The following is an 18,139-nucleotide window of genomic DNA, read 5'->3' as shown; positions in this document are numbered from 1 at the left end:
ATGTTTGTTTTCCTGTACTTGTGTTCACTTAGTAAAAAGAAACGTTTATGTTTTCTCATCCCAAATGTAAATGCAAAAGAGTAAAATTGGGACTATGATCTCACCTTGAGTGCACGAGTAGTAAAGTACTTCAACAAGTAAACGTGTGCAAAGAACAATGCTAGTCTTGACCTAAACAATAGGTTGTATCAATAATGGTAAACACGATAGGTCAAAGATGTTCAATTAGTCCTATGGCTCGTTAAGACTCGATCATAATAGCATGTGAATCAAATTGTCATGTTTCATGCAAGGTACAAGTATAAAAACAAGTTAGGAAGGTTGCATAATCATTTGGTTAAGTTTGACAAAAAGTCAAACTTTGGTCGGTCAAAGTCAACGAAAAAGTCAACACGTTCGGGTCTGGTCCCGAACTATTTTTCTGAGGTTTTTAATCATGTATGAGCATGTTAGAACAAGTTACATGTGAATCGGAGGTCCATAGCATAGCAAACATTTTCCGTAAAATGACCAGCGAAGACATAGCCTGCCAGTGTATCTGGACGGCGTCCAGATTGTCTGGACGGCGTCCAGCTTTGAAGACTGGGACGGCGTCCAAATATCTGGACGGCGTCCAGCCTTGAAATCTGGGACGGCGTCCAAGGGTCTGGACGGTTTCCAGATTGGTATTCAAGTCCGATGCAGAAACCTTCTAAGTGCACGAACCAAAAACCAAATAAACACAATTTATGATCCGCAAACAATCAAGTCAAGTATTTTATATCGTTGGGAAGGTAATTTGACGAGGAAAACAACTAAACACATTTCATCAATCAATCTACCTATTATAACAACCAAAACCGCATCTAATGCTCAACATTAATCGCATACAAGTTCATAAATGCAATTCAATGATTCGGGCAACCAATTTACATGAATGATATGCCGTTTCGAAGGTAATCAAGCATACGATCCAACTAAACACTTACCAACAATAATCCATGCCATTCAATGCATCAAAAGTCCATTTCAAGTTCATCAAACCCTAACCCAAATTCACCAAAATCATAAATCAAGTTCATGAACTTTTCTTAAGCAACCTACACATCAAATTGAAGCTAGTGATACTAGGAACACAATTAGAACATGAACTTTTAACATCTAACAACATATGATCATCCAAAACTCAAGAACAACACACCAAAATTCAAGTTCATGCTAGTTACTTCAAAACAACAAGATCGAGCATACAATTCATATATTCATGTTAGACTTGAGCCATAGACACTAATTAACACTTTTATAAGTCAAGAACACTAAGATTATGAAATTTAGAGTTTTTAGAAAGTTACCCAATCGAGATGAAATTAGTATCAAAACGTAGAGAATGAAGAGAGGATTCCAAATATGTAATTTGTTTTGATGTTAGCCTCCAAAATCGGATTTAGATGATGCATTAAGGATTGAATGTTGAGAGGATTTGGAAGTAGTAAAAGATGAGGATGAGAATGAATGGGTGAAAGGGGTTTGACCCTTTGACCTAGTCAAGGGTTTGATCCCTTGTCAAGTTTAGTCCCTCAACTTTCGTTCGGGTGCGTGAATTACCTAAACGAGATAATTTAAAACGCGTATTAACGGGAGATGTTATAAACATATAACGGAGTTTAAATTAGTATAACGGAAAAGTAAATGGAAAAAGGCGGGATGTTACATTACCTACTCCTTAAAAGAAATTTCGTCCCGAAATTTAAGTAGGCGTAGTAGTCGTTGTTTCTTCCTCGAGATCTTGCGTTTCCGAATTTACGAATAGATGAGGATACTTCCTTTGCATTTGATCTTGTCTTTCCCAAGTAAACTCGGGTCCCCTTTTGGCGTTCCAACGGAGTTTAACAATCGGGATTTGGCTTTGTTTCAATGTCTTGACGGAGGTGTCCACAATTTCAACCGGTTCCTCCACAAAATGAAGTTTGTCATCAATAGTAAGTTCCTCGAGAGGGATGACGATATCGGGTTCGGCAAGACACTTTTTCAAGTTAGATACATGGAAGGTAGGATGAACGGAGTTCAATTGAGGCGGAAGATCTAAACGATAAGCAACGGTTCCAATACGCTCCAAGATTTCGAAAGGACCAATATACCGTGGATTTAGCTTCCCGCGTTTCCCAAAACGGATTACACCCTTCCAAGGTGCGACTTTTAACATGACGCGGTCACCGACTTGAAATTCAAGGTCGTTGCATCTTTTGTCGGTATAACACTTTTGACGACTCCGGGCCGTCCGAAGCCTATCTCGGATTTGAACGATCTTCTCGGTGGTTTCGTGAATGAGTTCAGGTCCGGTGATTTGTACGTCGCCTACTTCGGCCCAACAAAGAGGTGAACGACATTTTCGGCCATATAGCGCTTCAAAAGGTGCGACTTTAATACTCGCGTGATAACTATTGTTGTAAGAGAACTCGGCGAGAGGTAAGTGCTTGTCTCAAGCTTTCCCGAAATCAACCACGCAAGCTCGTAACATGTCCTCTAAGGTTTGAATTGTACGTTCGCTTTGTCCATCGGTTTGAGGATGATATGCGGTGCTCATGTCTAAACGCGTTCCCAACGCTTCTTGCAATGTACGCCAAAATCTAGAAACGAAACGGCCATCTCGGTCGGAGATAATCGATAAAGGTACACCGTGTCGGGCTACGATCTCCTTAATGTAAAGTTGTGCAAGTTTCTCCATTTTGTCCGTTTCTTTCATGGCAAGGAAGTGTGCGGATTTGGTGAGACGGTCAACAATAACCCAAATGGTATCATAACCGCCCGTCGTTTTTGGTAGCTTGGTGATAAAATCCATCGTTATCCTTTCCCACTTCCATTGCGGGATTTTGGGTTGTTGAAGTAGTCCGGACGGTCTTTGGTGTTCGGCTTTGACTTTGGAACATGTCAAACACTTGGAAACATAAGTAGCTACCTCCCTTTTGATGTTCGGCCACCAATATAGCTGTTTAAGGTCGTGGTACATCTTATTGGCACCGGGGTGGATCGAGTATCGTGACTTATGGGCTTCATCTAAAATAAGGCTTTGTAGGTCCCCATAACTAGGCACCCAAATCCTTCCGGCGTAATATCGGAGTCCGGTCTCCCTAATTTCGAATCGAGAGACGAGAATGTTCAAGAGCTCGTGTGAAAGGTTTTCATCCTTGAGAGCCTCATCTTGGGCTACCCGAATTTGGCTATTAAGGTTTGTGTGGATGGTGATGTTTAAGGCTCGGACACGAAGAGGCACCGCTCTTTCTTTTCGACTTAAGGCATCGGCTACTACATTTGCCTTCCCGGGATGGTAACGAAGCTCGCAATCGTAATCGTTTAAGGTTTCAATCCACCTTCGTTGTCTCATGTTTAGTTGCTTTTGATCGAAGATGTGTTGAAGGCTTTTGTGATCGGTGAAGATAGTACTCTTGGTTCCATAAAGATAGTGTCTCCACATTTTAAGTGCAAAGACAACGGCTCCGAGTTCGAGATCATGAGTCGTGTAATTCCGTTCATGAATTTTTAGTTGTCGAGAAGCATAAGCAATGACTTTCGTTCGTTGCATCAATACACACCCAAAACCATGTTTCGAGGCATCGCAATATACAACAAAGTCATCATTGCCTTCGGGAAGTGACAATATAGGAGCGGTGGTTAGCTTCGTTTTCAAGATTTGGAACGCGGATTCTTGCTCGGTCGCCCAAATGAATTTCTTTCCCTTGTGAGTTAATGCGGTTAGAGGACGTGCAACCAAAGAGAAGTTTTTGATGAATCGACGATAGTACCCGGCGAGACCCAAGAATTGACGAATGTGAGTAGGAGTAGTAGGAGTCTCCCACTTACTAATGGCTTCGATTTTTGTGGGATCGACTTTAATACCTTGATCACTTACAACATGACCAAGAAATTGAACTTCCTTCAACCAAAATTCACACTTGGAGAATTTGGCATAAAGTCGTTCTTGTCTCAAGAGTTCAAGCACAAGTCGGAGGTGTTCCTCGTGTTCTTCTTCGCTTTTTGAATAGACTAAAATATCATCGATGAACACGATAACGAATTTGTCAAGATACGGTTTGCACACGCGGTTCATAAGATCCATGAACACCGCTGGTGCGTTAGTGAGACCAAATGGCATGACAAGGAATTCATAACTACCATAACGAGTCCGGAAAGCGGTTTTGGAGACATCTTCCCCCTTAACCCTTAACTGATGATAACCCGAGCGGAGATCAATTTTCGAATATACACAAGACCCTTGTAGTTGATCAAAGAGGTCATCGATGCGAGGAAGAGGATATCGGTTCTTAACCGTCAATTTATTTAGTTCACGATAATCAATGCACATTCGTAGGGATCCGTCTTTCTTTTTAACAAACAAAATTGGAGCGCCCCATGGTGAATGGCTAGGTTGGATAAAACCACGGTCAAGTAGTTCTTGGATTTGACTTTGCAATTCTTGCATTTCGGATGGAGCAAGTCTATACGGTGCACGTGTACGGGTGCGGCTCCCGGAATAAGATCGATTTGGAATTCTACCGGTCGGTGAGGTGGAAGACCCGGCAATTCGTCGGGAAATACATCGGAATAGTCACCAACAATTGGCACATCATCGATGTGCTTCTCATCGGACTTGACTTTCTTAACGTGAGCAAGGATCGCAAAACAACCCTTACGGAGTAGTTTTCTAACTTTAATGCACGAAACGAGGTTGAGTCCGGTGCAACTCTTATCGCCATAGACGATCAAAGGTTCACCATTCTCAATAGGGATTCAGATTGCGTTAAGATCACAAAGGATGTGAGATTTCGTTTTGGCTAGCCAATTCATACCGATTATTACATCAAAGCTACCTAGTTCCATGGGTATCAAGTCGATTTCAAACTCATTACCCAAAATGTTTAACGTACACCCCCGGTAATATGTGTCGGCACTTAATAGTTTTCCGTTGGCGGGTATAAGTGGTATCTAGTGGACGTGGTGGAGTATTAAAAGAATGAGTCAAAGTCTTGGATACAAAACTCTTATCGTCACCCGAATCGAATAAACAAGCAACATAGGTGTTGTTGAGAAGAAACGTACCCGTGACTAATTCATTATCATCTCGGGCTTCCTCGGTGTTGATGTTGAAAGCTCGGCCGCGCGTATTGGGGTTATCTTTCCTCTTCAGGCATGCATTTCTATAATGGCCCGTTTGGCCACATTCATAACAAGTGCCCGTTTTTGGTGCATTGGGCCCCTTTCGAGCGATGGGGGCAACACTTTTACACTCATTGGCCTTATGACCAACTCCTTGGCACCGGTGGCAAATTAACTTGCCACATTCACCAAAGTGATGTTTGTTGCATTTGTTACAAGGAGGTAGGTTCCCAGCATAACCCTTCTTGCCATCGGAGGTGTAAGGCTTCTTAGCAAAGTTGATGTTGCTTGATTGGGAGGGTTCCCACTTTCTTTTGTTGCCGCCCGATTTATCCTCGGCCTTAGGTGCCAAAACTACGATTTCGTCAACCGTTTCTATCAATTTACGGGCCATGTTCAAAGCTTCTTGATGATTAGTGGGTTTGGATGACATTACTCCGTGTTTGATACTCTTTGGAAGACCATCCATGTAAAGTTCAACCCTTAAAGCTTCGAGGTTCACAAGATTTGGGCACATCAAGGCTAGTTCGGAAAATCGTTGATTATAAGCCTTGAGATCATTTCCGATCGCCTTTAAAGTTCTTAGCTCTTGTTCGAGCCTTCGGGTTTCTTCACGAGGGAAATATTCGACAATCATCCTTTCCCTCAAGTCGGCCCAAGAGAGGGCGTGAGCTTCATCGGTACCCACCGATTGTACATAAGTATTCCACCATGTAAGAGCGACACCGGCGAAGGTGTGAGTGGAGTATTTGACCTTGTCTTGGTCCCGACAACCGCTTATGCTAAAGACGGCTTCCGTTTGCTCAAACCATCGGGTGAGCACGACCGGTCCCCCGGTTCCATCAAAAGTGTGAGGTTTGCACCCAATGAAGGATTTATAGGAGCACCCTTCGTTTGAGTTACCGGCTCCATTGTTGTTGTTGTTGTTGTTGTTGTTATTATTATTATTGTTGTTGGAAGAGTGACCGGCCATGGCCGCATCCACGGCGGTAGCTATCATCCGTTCGAGAGCTTGTTCGGGAGTTTCATTGCGGCGTACACGACGAGGAGCCATTGTTCCTTCAAGACACAAGAATATCATTGATTAGTATTCTCAATAATACTAACCGTGATATAGAATAAAGATAAAGAGAAGTTTTTCCTCGACTCGCCTTAAATTCTTTATGTCATAATGTCGGAACGTTCATATGAGTCACCGTAATATAATCCCGGCAATTATATTACCCTGATTCATATGTGCATTCGACATTATTCTATAAAGTCAAGGTGGCGTGTCAATCAAATTAAACAACGTGAGATTAAGATGAACTAAGTGTAGATATGAGTAGAAGCGTTCGAGTATAAATGCACAAGTAGTCAAGTAATTCCTACTTCAAGTCTATATGCCGGTTGTAGTCTAGACTCACCAATGTACCCTATGACTCGAGGTTGACACCAATGAACTCTAAATCCCTACAACCAACGCTCTGATACCATCTGTAGCGACCCGACCAAATCATGTTTGACGGCGCCGTCTACTTAGGTCCCGTTACGTGGTCATAAGTCTTTAAAACCACGTTTGACCAAAAGATATGTCGCATTCATTTCAAATGTAAAGATTGTTCAAAGTTTACAAGAATAGTTCCACCACAAGTTACGTTACAAAGTTATAAGTACAAATGAAACTTATGCGACACAATTTAAAAGTAGCCAAAAGACGCTCCATGTATGCATATATATACTCGACATCCAATGCAAGTATCAAAATAAAGAGCGGAAGCATGTATCATGTATCGTTCAAGGACCTGAGAAAAACATAGAAATCTGTCAACGAAAACGTTGGTGAAATCATAGGTTTAAGTAAGTAAGTACAAGTGAACCACAAGATTTGCAACAATGAGATAATAGTAATACATTCCAAAAGTTTGTTTCACGAGCACCCAATTATCAATGCTTAACATTCCTTCCATAGAACCCCATCACAATAGTGTTAGAACATACACTGTTTCTCGAAAATACATTTCATTCGTAAACGGTAGCGAACCGTTTGAATGAGGGTTTGTCAAACCCATATGGCCATATAACATAAGTTCTCGCTTACACCCGGCAAGTGTAACTAATGATAATCGAATTGAGGATTTTTGTTCAAACTCGTATGTAGAATGTTTGTTTTCCTGTACTTGTGTTCACTTAGTAAAAAGAAACGTTTATGTTTTCTCATCCCAAATGTAAATGCAAAAGAGTAAAAGTGGGACTATGATCTCACCTTGAGTGCACGAGTAGTAAAGTACTTTAACAAGTAAACGTGTGCAAAGAACAATGCTAGTCTTGACCTAAACAATAGGTTGTATCAATAATGGTAAACACGATAGGTCAAAGATGTTCAATTAGTCCTATGGCTCGTTAAGACTCGATCATAATAGCATGTGAATCAAATTGTCATGTTTCATGCAAGGTACAAGTATAAAAACAAGTTAGGAAGGTTGCATAATCATTTGGTTAAGTTTGACAAAAAGTCAAACATTGGTCGGTCAAAGTCAACACGTTCGGGTCGGGTCCCGAACTATTTTTCTGAGGTTTTTAATCATGTATGAGCATGTTAGAACAAGTTACATGTGAATCGGAGGTCCATAGCATAGCAAACATTTTTCGTAAAATGACCAGCGAAGACATAGCCTGCCAGTGTATCTGGACGGCGTCCAGATTGTCTGGACGGCGTCCAGCTTTGAAGACTGGGACGGCGTCCAAATATCTGGACGGCGTCCAGCCTTGAAATCTGGGACGGCGTCCAAGGGTCTGGACGGCGTCCAGATTGGTATTCAAGTCCGATGCAGAAACCTTCTAAGTGCACGAACCAAAAACCAAATAAACACAATTTATGATCCGCAAACAATCAAGTCAAGTATTTTATACCGTTGGGAAGGTAATTTGACGAGGAAAACAACTAAACACATTTCATCAATCAATCTACCTATTATAACAACCAAAACTGCATCTAATGCTCAACATTAATCGCATACAAGTTCATAAATGCAATTCAATGATTCGGGCAACCAATTTACATGAATGATATGCCGTTTCGAAGGTAATCAAGCATACGATCAAACTAAACACTTACCAACAATAATCCATGGCATTCAATGCATCAAAAGTCCATTTCAAGTTCATCAAACCCTAACCCAAATTCACCAAAATCATAAATCAAGTTCATGAACTTTTCTTAAGCAACCTACACATCAAATTGAAGCTAGTGATACTAGGAACACAATTAGAACATGAACTTTTAACATCTAACAACATATGATCATCCAAAACTCAAGAACAACACACCAAAATTCAAGTTCATGCTAGTTACTTCAAAACAACAAGATCGAGCATACAATTCATATATTCATGTTAGACTTGAGCCATAGACACTAATTAACACTTTTATAAGTCAAGAACACTAAGATTATGAAATTTAGAGTTTTTAGAAAGTTACCCAATCGATATGAAATTAGTATCAAAACGTAGAGAATGAAGAGAGGATTCCAAATATATAATTTGTTTTGATGTTAGCCTCCAAAATCGGATTTAGATGATGAATTAAGAATTGAATGTTGAGAGGATTTGGAAGTAGTAAAAGATGAGGATGAGAATGAATGGGTGAAAGGGGTTTGACCCTTTGACCTAGTCAAGGGTTTGATCCCTTGTCAAGTTTAGTCCCTCAACTTTCGTTCGGGTGCGTGAATTACCTAAACGAGATAATTTAAAACGCGTATTAACGGGAGATGTTATAAACATATAACGGAGTTTAAATTAGTATAACGGAAAAGTAAATGAAAAAAGGCGGGATGTTACACCATCCACGTACGCTATAAATAAAACTAAGGGTATAGCCGCGCTCCCTATGCGCCTATACCAATTGATGCGATCTTTAATGACTTGGTCAAACTGTTTACCTTGCACAATAAGCTAAACGATAAGACCAACCTTATTCGATTTCCTTAAATAACGCATGTTAATTAGGAAAGGATATCACGATTATATGGGGATAGAACCCTATTCAGACCCTAATCGTTAGCATATAAATACATGACTCTAAAACCCTAAAAGGTACAACGTTACATTCTACGTAGCACATAGCGCACTCTCACGTACGAATTACATTCGTACGATCTTCATCATTGTCCAAGACTTTCTGGTAAGTTCATCGAACTATGAATCCTTCATGTCTTGGGGCCACTCAACTTTGTATATTAGGTTGTTGGTGGACTTACGATCGACCACCCCACAGAGTTTTTGCCATAAAACATGTATGAATTTGTAGTATATATCTGACTGTGTTTTTAGAGATAAAATGAGTAAAAAATTGTATAAATAAAATGAGTTAAAATAGTGTTAATATGTATAGGATAAGAGGGAGGGAGGGGGGGAATATCAATTCCATGACAGAAACTTTAAAATTGGAACCCACTAACGATGAGTAATTTTCAACGTCTAGAACTCGACTTCGACCACCTCGACGCCAAATCAATATTGTCCCACTGTCGGTTTCAACCGAAGCTGGAACCGAACTACGATACCAAGTGCTCTAATGATCACTACCAGTTAATATCAACATTTTCATCATACAGTTCATTTTTGTGAACACCTGGGAAAATGACGTTTTATAATAATGACCATGTGACTTTTTTGTCACTTTATTATAAAGATGTAAAAAAGTTAAATGTTATTACAAGTTTGGAAGTTTATCATATTATTTTGAAGGAGGAATATTTAAATGAAACCAACTTTTTAAGATGGGATTTAAGGGATCAACCAGAGTGCGACACGTGACGTAATAATCACATGTGATTGAAAAAAAAAATTAAAAAAAAAAAATTTTTTTTTGAAAATTTTTTTTTTCAATAATTTTTTTTTCGAAATTTTTTTTTTTTCAAAATTTTTTATTTTCAATCACATGTCATTGAATTTGACATGCAGTACTGCATACCAATCACATGTGATTGTAAAACCCAATCACATGTAATTCTGCATGTCAAATCCAATCACATGTGATTGAAAAAAATTTGTAATAAAATGACGAATTTCAGTAAATTTGTGCTAAAACCTTTAAACACCTATTTTTTTCATCAAAACTTGATCAATCACCGAATTAAAGTCTGAAATTTTGAAGATATGATCACGAAACGCTAACAAACTTGATCAAATCACCGAATTAAAGTCTGTTTCCGGTTGAAATTTTTTTTTTGGAAAAAAATTTTGAATTTTTTCAATAACATGTGATTAGATTTGACATGCAGAATCACATGTGATTGTGTTTTACAATCACATGTAATTGGGTTTAACAATCACATGTGATTGGATTTGAAATGCTAAATTTAAAAAAAAAAATAAAAAAAAAAATTTTCAAAAATTTTTTTTTCAAAATTTTTTTTTTTTTTGAAAAATTTTCAAAAAAAAAATTATTAATTTTTTTTTTTTTAATTCTACATGTCGCGCTCTGATTGGTCCGTTGGATTTCAAGCAAATTATTGGATTCAAGGGATTACAACTCTACTTTGAAGTTTATATGTAATATCTATAATACATGTAACTTTCTCACTTATATTAATAACTTACTCGTAGAGTAGTATGCTTTTTAAATCAGCAACACGTAAAAATATTTAACGAATTTAGTTTTCACTGTTCAAGTTATTCAGGAAGGGACACTACTCGGATGTACGATGCCCAACAAGATTATCCGTAATCGTTTTTGACCCTCTTTGTGACTACCTCAAGATATGCTTATAGTGAGATTTAAACTTAATACCTTTACGATCACACCACAACTACTATCTTGAATGGTTTACATATAATTACATTATACATTCTTGTTACTTTACTAACAAAGACAAAAACTGATAATCAGGGTGGTGATTGTTATAAGTTTTTAATAGGATGCATACTTCACAAATAGCCGGGTTCTACGATGTTATATAATGTGTATCGATAGAAAATCTAGCATGATAATTTACTGTAGGCATAAGAAAATTTAGCGCTTCACTAATAATTTGCAAAAATTTGTAGATCGGACATGGACACTCAAATCTCGCGCTTGCGATGGAAATCTATCAATTCACTACATAATGATGAGAATGAGACTAATCCTATTATTGCAAGATGTGTGAATTCTTGACACAAATGGGGCTGAACCTACACTCATATTTGCAAAGAGCTTTCACATAGTGAGCTCCGACTTGTAAGACAACATATATCATCGCGCCAAAACGCGTTTGGTGCTTCATTAATAATTAGTCCGGGTGAAAAGAGTTCAAATGAACATGAATTGGACAAAAGAGAAGGGGCCTTTAGTGACTGTCTTTTTCAAGTTCATCTCCTTATAAATTCAAGCAACAAAAGCCAACTAGTATTATATAACACACACAACAAACTACTAATATTTGCTTGTGTTGTAGTGTCCTGTACCTTTTGCTAATATGCTGGTATCAACTCATATGTGTTCCATTTTTATTTATTAACAAACAACCTGGTGAAGTGATATTTTTTCTACAAAACTTTGAAGAAAAGGAACACAAGTTTTGACTTTTTGGTCAAAGAAAGAAGTGTGTATATGCTGAAACTGATCCAATGTTCCATTATGTTCAGAATGTTTCATATGATGATCAACACTTTGATGATTTCTGGATGTCACAGAAGTCCAATGCTTGCTTGGTAAATTTACTTATCTCTGTTTTTATGGTTTAAAGTTATATGGGTTCATAACTTGAGATGTATAACTTGTTTGACTTATTATTTTGGCTTTTCAAATGTGACTTTGGGAGTCATGGTTAGTCAACCATTGTTTCAATTGAAACCCTTGTACTAACAATCGTTAATTTTTTTCCGTTAAATACAACCAAGTGCTTTTCATCTGAGGATAATTTCGTCAATTTACAAAGAAATCTTCAAATTATAAGTGATGATGAACATAAATAGAAATCATAATTCACCCTTCAAAACAAGCCCTTGGATCAGATCAGCCTTGCAAATGTGACACCATTTCTTAAGTTGCATCCTCTGCTTTACAAAACAAGGGTTGTGCTCCCTTAAAACAACCACACCCACCGTCACCGACACCGACACCACCACCATATCCGCCGTCTCTCCTCTCCTCACTATCAACGCCTCCAAAAAAATGCTCACGCCACCGTATCCGGTCCAATCCCCGCCGTCACTGAAACATGACTACCAAGAACCACCGGAAGCACCGCCGTCAGATCTGCGGTGAACCGCCGCTGATTCTATAGATCTACGACCCTACGCAGATATGGGTTCAACCGCCGTTGGTGGATATTGTTAAAGCGGTTGAAGCATCGTTAAGGATTATTAAGGATCCAGTAGAACTTTACGGAGATCCAAAGAAGAACGTGCTTAGATTCGCATTTGGGAAGCTGATTGTAAATTTTGGGACTAAACTTTGGTGCCAACTAGTTGTGGAGCCATCGCTTCGCGTCGGGGCTCCGTCTTGAATGCGAGTTAAAAAAAGTCTTGATCTATTTTGTATAAATTTTTTTTTTTTGACATCTAACATTGAAGGGTTGTTCTTTTTGTGAAATTTGTTTCTTTTAGCGTTCATTTTTTTTAAAGTTAGTTGATCTATTTTGTAAAAAAGAATGTTTTTCGACATCTTTTGGTAGCATTGAAGGGTTGTTACTTTTTTGAAAGTTACCTCTTTTATCGTTGATGAAGAAAAAAAAGTTGATTTTTTTTGTAAGAAAGATTTTTTTTCGACATCTTTTGGTAACATTGAAGGGTTGGTTCTTTTACGAAAGTTGATTTTTTTATTATTGGAGATAAAAAAGGTGAAATGACGAAAATAATTCTGGTTACTGTTGATGAATTGTGCTATAGGTTTTGTCTATTAAATATAATAATAATAATAATAATAATAATAATAATATAATAATAATAATTTAGAAATTAAAATTTGAAGTATGATGGGAACGGGAAGAAGCATAACTCTCTCTTTAGAACTTTCTACTCAATCTTTCCCCATCCCCTTTCTTCCACTATATATTACGGTGCTCGCCGACTTTAAATCCTAAAACAGAAAAAAAAAAGAGTGAAAAGACAATAATGCCCTTGAAGCTATTCATAAGTTTTGTCTAATAGTTAATAAAATAATAATTCTGTCTAATAGTTAATAAAATAATTCTGGTTACTGTTGATGAATTGTGCTACAGGTTTTGTCTATTAAATATAATAATAATAATAATAATAATAATAATAATAATAATAATAATATAATAATAATAATTTAGAAATTAAAATTTGAAGTATGATGGGAACGGGAAGAAGCATAACTCTCTCTTTAGAACTTTCTACTCAATCTTTCCCCATCCCCTTTCTTCCACTATATATTACGGTGCTCGCCGGCTTTAAATCCTAAAACAGGAAGAAAAAAAAAGAGTGAAAAGACAATAATGCCCTTGAAGCTATTCATAAGTTTTGTCTAATAGTTAATATGATAATTTAATTCTCAAACTGGTATTGATTTCAACTGTTATAAATTAGAGTAATATAATGTTTCATTTATTTATTTTTATTTCTTTTATTTTTTGGGAAAAAAAAAACTATAATATTAAAGCTAAAGACGAATAGAGATACAAAAGAACTAAAAGCACTGCAAGGATCTAAAGCAGTGACCGAACCCTAAATCTAAACAAGGATTAAAAACTAACTAAATCTGAGCCTTGAACAACCGGAACACAAAACGAGCCCGACACACAAACAAATACAAGCCCCAAATACTCCTATCTAACCAAATAAGAATAACAAAACAATAAAAACAAACATCTCAATAACATGCACATTAATTATTTGATATGTTTTCTAATATGCACATTAGTTAATTTGCTCTTGAAAATTGACTCCCATTTATTGTTTCTCGCTTCAATTTGGAGGCAAAGTGGATTTAATGGAATTGAAGTTGAGGAAAGGTTTTTAATTTGAGGATAAAGAAGAGATACCTAATTGCCGAAATTAGCCTCATGTGAAAGGAAGATGGTAGGATTTAACGGAAAAATAATGATCGTTAGTGTCGGGGTCTCTATTGAAACAATTGCAAACTTTAAGGTCATAAAAAAAAGTCACACATGTAGTCTTTGACAACCTTTAAGGACCAACCGTGTAGTTTTATCTTTTGAAAATGATCACTTTTTGGACACATAAAACAAGAGTTAGGATATTGTACCGGTTAAAGGTCGAATAATGGTTCAAAACCATAATTTACCTTTTCGGTGGTAGATAAAAAAGGTGAATAGGGAAAAATTTATCCGTTTAACTATTAACCTATTTTGTATAGTAAAATGTAACGTGTTATATGCATTGAACATAAACTTTTTTTTTTTATAGGCAAGTTGTTGGCATCGAAAAATCTTATTTGCCACGCACGCACGTGCTTTCGGGCGGAAACCCGAACCGCATTACAGAGATCTGAACCTTAAACCATCCCGAGGGCAGGCGGGTCGGACCTGATTCCTGAATATGGGTCGGTAAAACCTCTCGGGACAATCCGGCTTTCAGGAAATAAATCCCACGGATATTTTTAAGGGGAGGGACTCGAACTTGAGATCTTCCCACCCCATCCCAATACACAAGTGTAAAAGGGTGAACCACTAGACCATTTAATTTATAGCTAGATTATTTTTATTTAAGTCGAAGATTATTCAAGAGAAAATGTCCAAAACCGATCTATTTTCAACTTCGCTCTAATGATTTTTTCGTTTTATTTGGTTCAGTTCTCTGATATATCGGGTTATGACTTTGGGGGCGAATGGGATCTTTTCAAAAAACCACAACCAATAACAGAGCAACCATTGGTGTCCCTAAATCACATGTCTATGATCTTATGTGAAGAAGACGTCGTTTCACAAGAAATCAAGTCTACGGATGTCGAATTATTCCAAAACGACTACTTGTTGAGCAATCTATTTTACGAATATGAAGATATCTTGTTAAAAGTACCATCATCACCCTCACAAGTTTTGAATCTCGAGCTCCCAGAAACAGAAATAGATAGCACCGGTGTGAAGGAAAATGTGCATCTTCAGGGAAAAATTACAAAAAGTTTTAGCTCTGATAGTTTAACCTACGCTGATGGGGATCAAGTAGTTAGCCCAAATGCAGACTCAAAGAAGGTTTATGGTATGCGCAGGGCCTTCAGCGAAGGACACATTAAGGTTTATATTTTATTTTAATTTTAGTTTAATTAATTTAGGCACTGTGTTTGCATATGAATCTAGAGTGTATATAAGCTATATATGGCTTATCAATTTTTTCAAGTAGTTTTTTCGTCTTATGAGATTATCGACTTCAGCTAATTATATTATAATAAGTCACATTAAGGCGTAACCTGAAACGAGATAATTTAGTAAGCCGTTAAAAAGTAGCATATTGGGTTTTTAGCTTTTTTTTTTTGAACGGTCAACGACCCTCATCATTTGCATCAACACACGCTAGGAGGAAACTCCTACCCGGGTTGCTTGGCAACTAATCGCGGGACCTGAGTTGCTTGGCAACTAATCGCAGGAAATTGGAGAGAAAACCTTCCGCCCCCAGGAATTGAACCCGGGTTGTTTGGCAACTAATCGGGTCCTTCCACACTGAGGCTTGATACCGTTGAAGCAAATGTTCGTTGGTGGGTTTTTAGCTTATTTTACAGGTTTATCTGAGCTATATATGTGTATTCTTACATTATACAGACACGTCTTATTGGGGATCATACGACAGAAACACGCATTCAGAAGCTCTCAAGATATAGGGATAAGAAGAGAAAGAGGAATTTCGAAAGAAAAGTTAAGGTGCGAGATCATTTCATTAATGTCCATGAAGAAACTTAATGATATTCAGATCTTTTCGAACTAATTTAATTATATTTCCTTTTTTCGCCAAAAAAAAAAAAAAATGAGGAAAAAAAATAGAAACGAAAAAAGAAGTTGATGTACTGATGTAGGCAGATTTTGTATTTTGTTAATCTAATGTATTGAAGTGGATGTATGTATGCTAAACTTGTTACTTTATTTCATTTTAGTATACTTGCAGGAAGATGTTGGCAGATAGTCAACCGCGAGTTAAAGGAAGGTTTGCCAAAACAGAAGAAAATTTTCGAAAACAAGAAGAAACCGACGTGTTTGATAAAGTGATTAAGCGTTTCTAATCATCGTTTAGAGACAGTCACTCAGATTCTAAGAAGGTTTTGCTATGGTCTAAAATACCTGAAAACCTTTAATGTTATTAAGATGTGTAGGTCTTTGTGATCTCACATTTTGATTTTGCTACTTTTTTCTTTGTAAGAAATGTTAAAACACAGATTGTAAATAAGTACTCGTTGTATAATAATGGAAGTATTTGTTAACTATAATAGGATATATCATATTTATATATTCTTACTAGCAGATGATATCTATATTTATATATTCATATAAACATCTAGAATGATGATGTTATCATTTCACTAATTACTTTTTAATTTGTATAATGATGATGTCATTATTATTTTATATATTATTTTGCTTAATTAAAAATTTAAAAAATACAAAATAAAAACAAAAAATAATACGATAATATATGCATGCTGATTTTGAAAGCAATAAGGTTTTATGATTTTAAATTAGAAAAAATTACATCATTGGTACCTGTGATAATTTGTACATTTTTGCATGACAAAACCTAAACTTTTATTTTTGCTGATTGATACATATGCTTTGCATATTTAACTTGTTTGGCACCAACACCTCACATATGTGCAACATGTGAGGGTAATTTCGTTATTTTACGTATAATAAGCAAAATCTAGGTATTAATCGTGCAAAAGTGTATAAACCACGGGTACCAATGGCATAATTTTTTCTATCAATTACTTTAAATGAATTATTTATAATTATAATTATAATTATAATTATAATTATAATTATAATTATTATTATAATAATTATTATTATTATTATAATTATTATTATAATTATTATTATTATTATTATTATTATTATTATTATTATTATTATTATTATTATTATTATTATTATTATTATTATTATTAATTTTTTTCCTTTGTTCGCAAGGACTTATTTAGTTCTATCTCTTTCTAATACAAGCATTCTGAATTCCTTCATGTTGGTTACAGATAGGGGTGATCGAGGTACTATACCGGTACAGAACCGTACCGAACGGGTTAATATCGCTATATGTTTTTACCCGAAAATGAGTACCGAATACCTTACCGATATAATCAGTTTGGTACCGGTAGGGTACCGGTATCGATACGGTAAAATTAGGTACTACACTCGTTTGGTACCGAAAATAATAAAGGAAAAAAAAGAATGTTAATGAACAATTTTTCGTATTTAAACAAAATAAATAATAGCCACATTAGATAACAACGGTTATCTAGTTAATCAAACTATGATGGAATGCATCTTATTTTAACTATACTGATGAGTGAGACTAAAAAGACTATAAGTCATCTAATACTTAGAAACTATACAAAAGTAAGAAAGGGTGCTAGTTTATAATGATGTGCCAAATGTATACATTAGTTGTTAGTATGATAATATACTATGTTCTTCATAAACTGCTTCCCTAAACAACAAATTAAATAAAAAAAGAAAAAAGAACTACGAGAGTAACATAAAATAGAATAGTAAAATATAAACATATTATGAAAATCACCAGACACAACAACATGAAGAAATTTAGAATGTTTGTATTAAAAAGAGATAGAACTAAATAAGTCCTTGCTAACAAAATAATAATAATAATAATAATAATAATAATAATAATAATAATAATAATAATAATAATAATAATAATAATAAATAATTCATTTAAAGTAATTGATAGAAAAAATTACGTCATTGATATCCGTGCTTTGTACACTTTTACATTATTTGTAAGTAACCGCGGGGGGGGGGGGGGGGGGGGGGGACCGGGGGGGGGATGAATAGTTACTTAGTCAGTTTTTAATTTTTTTTTTGCATTTTCTTGAACTTGATATAGTGTGACTTGA

At 36.3% G+C, this 18,139-nt stretch overlaps 1 protein-coding gene across 1 annotated transcript; it reads left to right on the top strand.

The window, feature by feature from the left end:
- The first annotated feature begins 12,268 nt into the window (after nucleotides 1-12,268).
- LOC139889630 (uncharacterized) lies at nucleotides 12,269-16,301 on the top strand. The gene is made up of 5 exons (XM_071872571.1): nucleotides 12,269-12,357; nucleotides 14,488-14,530; nucleotides 14,874-15,314; nucleotides 15,837-15,935; nucleotides 16,166-16,301. Exons 1-5 carry the CDS (start codon nucleotides 12,269-12,271, stop codon nucleotides 16,289-16,291), a joined length of 798 nt encoding a protein of 265 aa, XP_071728672.1. The 3' UTR covers nucleotides 16,292-16,301.
- Nucleotides 16,302-18,139: the final 1,838 nt, after the last annotated feature.

Source organism: Rutidosis leptorrhynchoides, chromosome 2 (assembly GCF_046630445.1).
Source record: "Rutidosis leptorrhynchoides isolate AG116_Rl617_1_P2 chromosome 2, CSIRO_AGI_Rlap_v1, whole genome shotgun sequence".
In the NCBI taxonomy this organism is placed as follows: Eukaryota; Viridiplantae; Streptophyta; class Magnoliopsida; order Asterales; family Asteraceae; genus Rutidosis; species Rutidosis leptorrhynchoides.
Note: the sequence above shows the minus strand (reverse complement) of the source record. Positions and strands in the feature narration are given on the sequence as shown.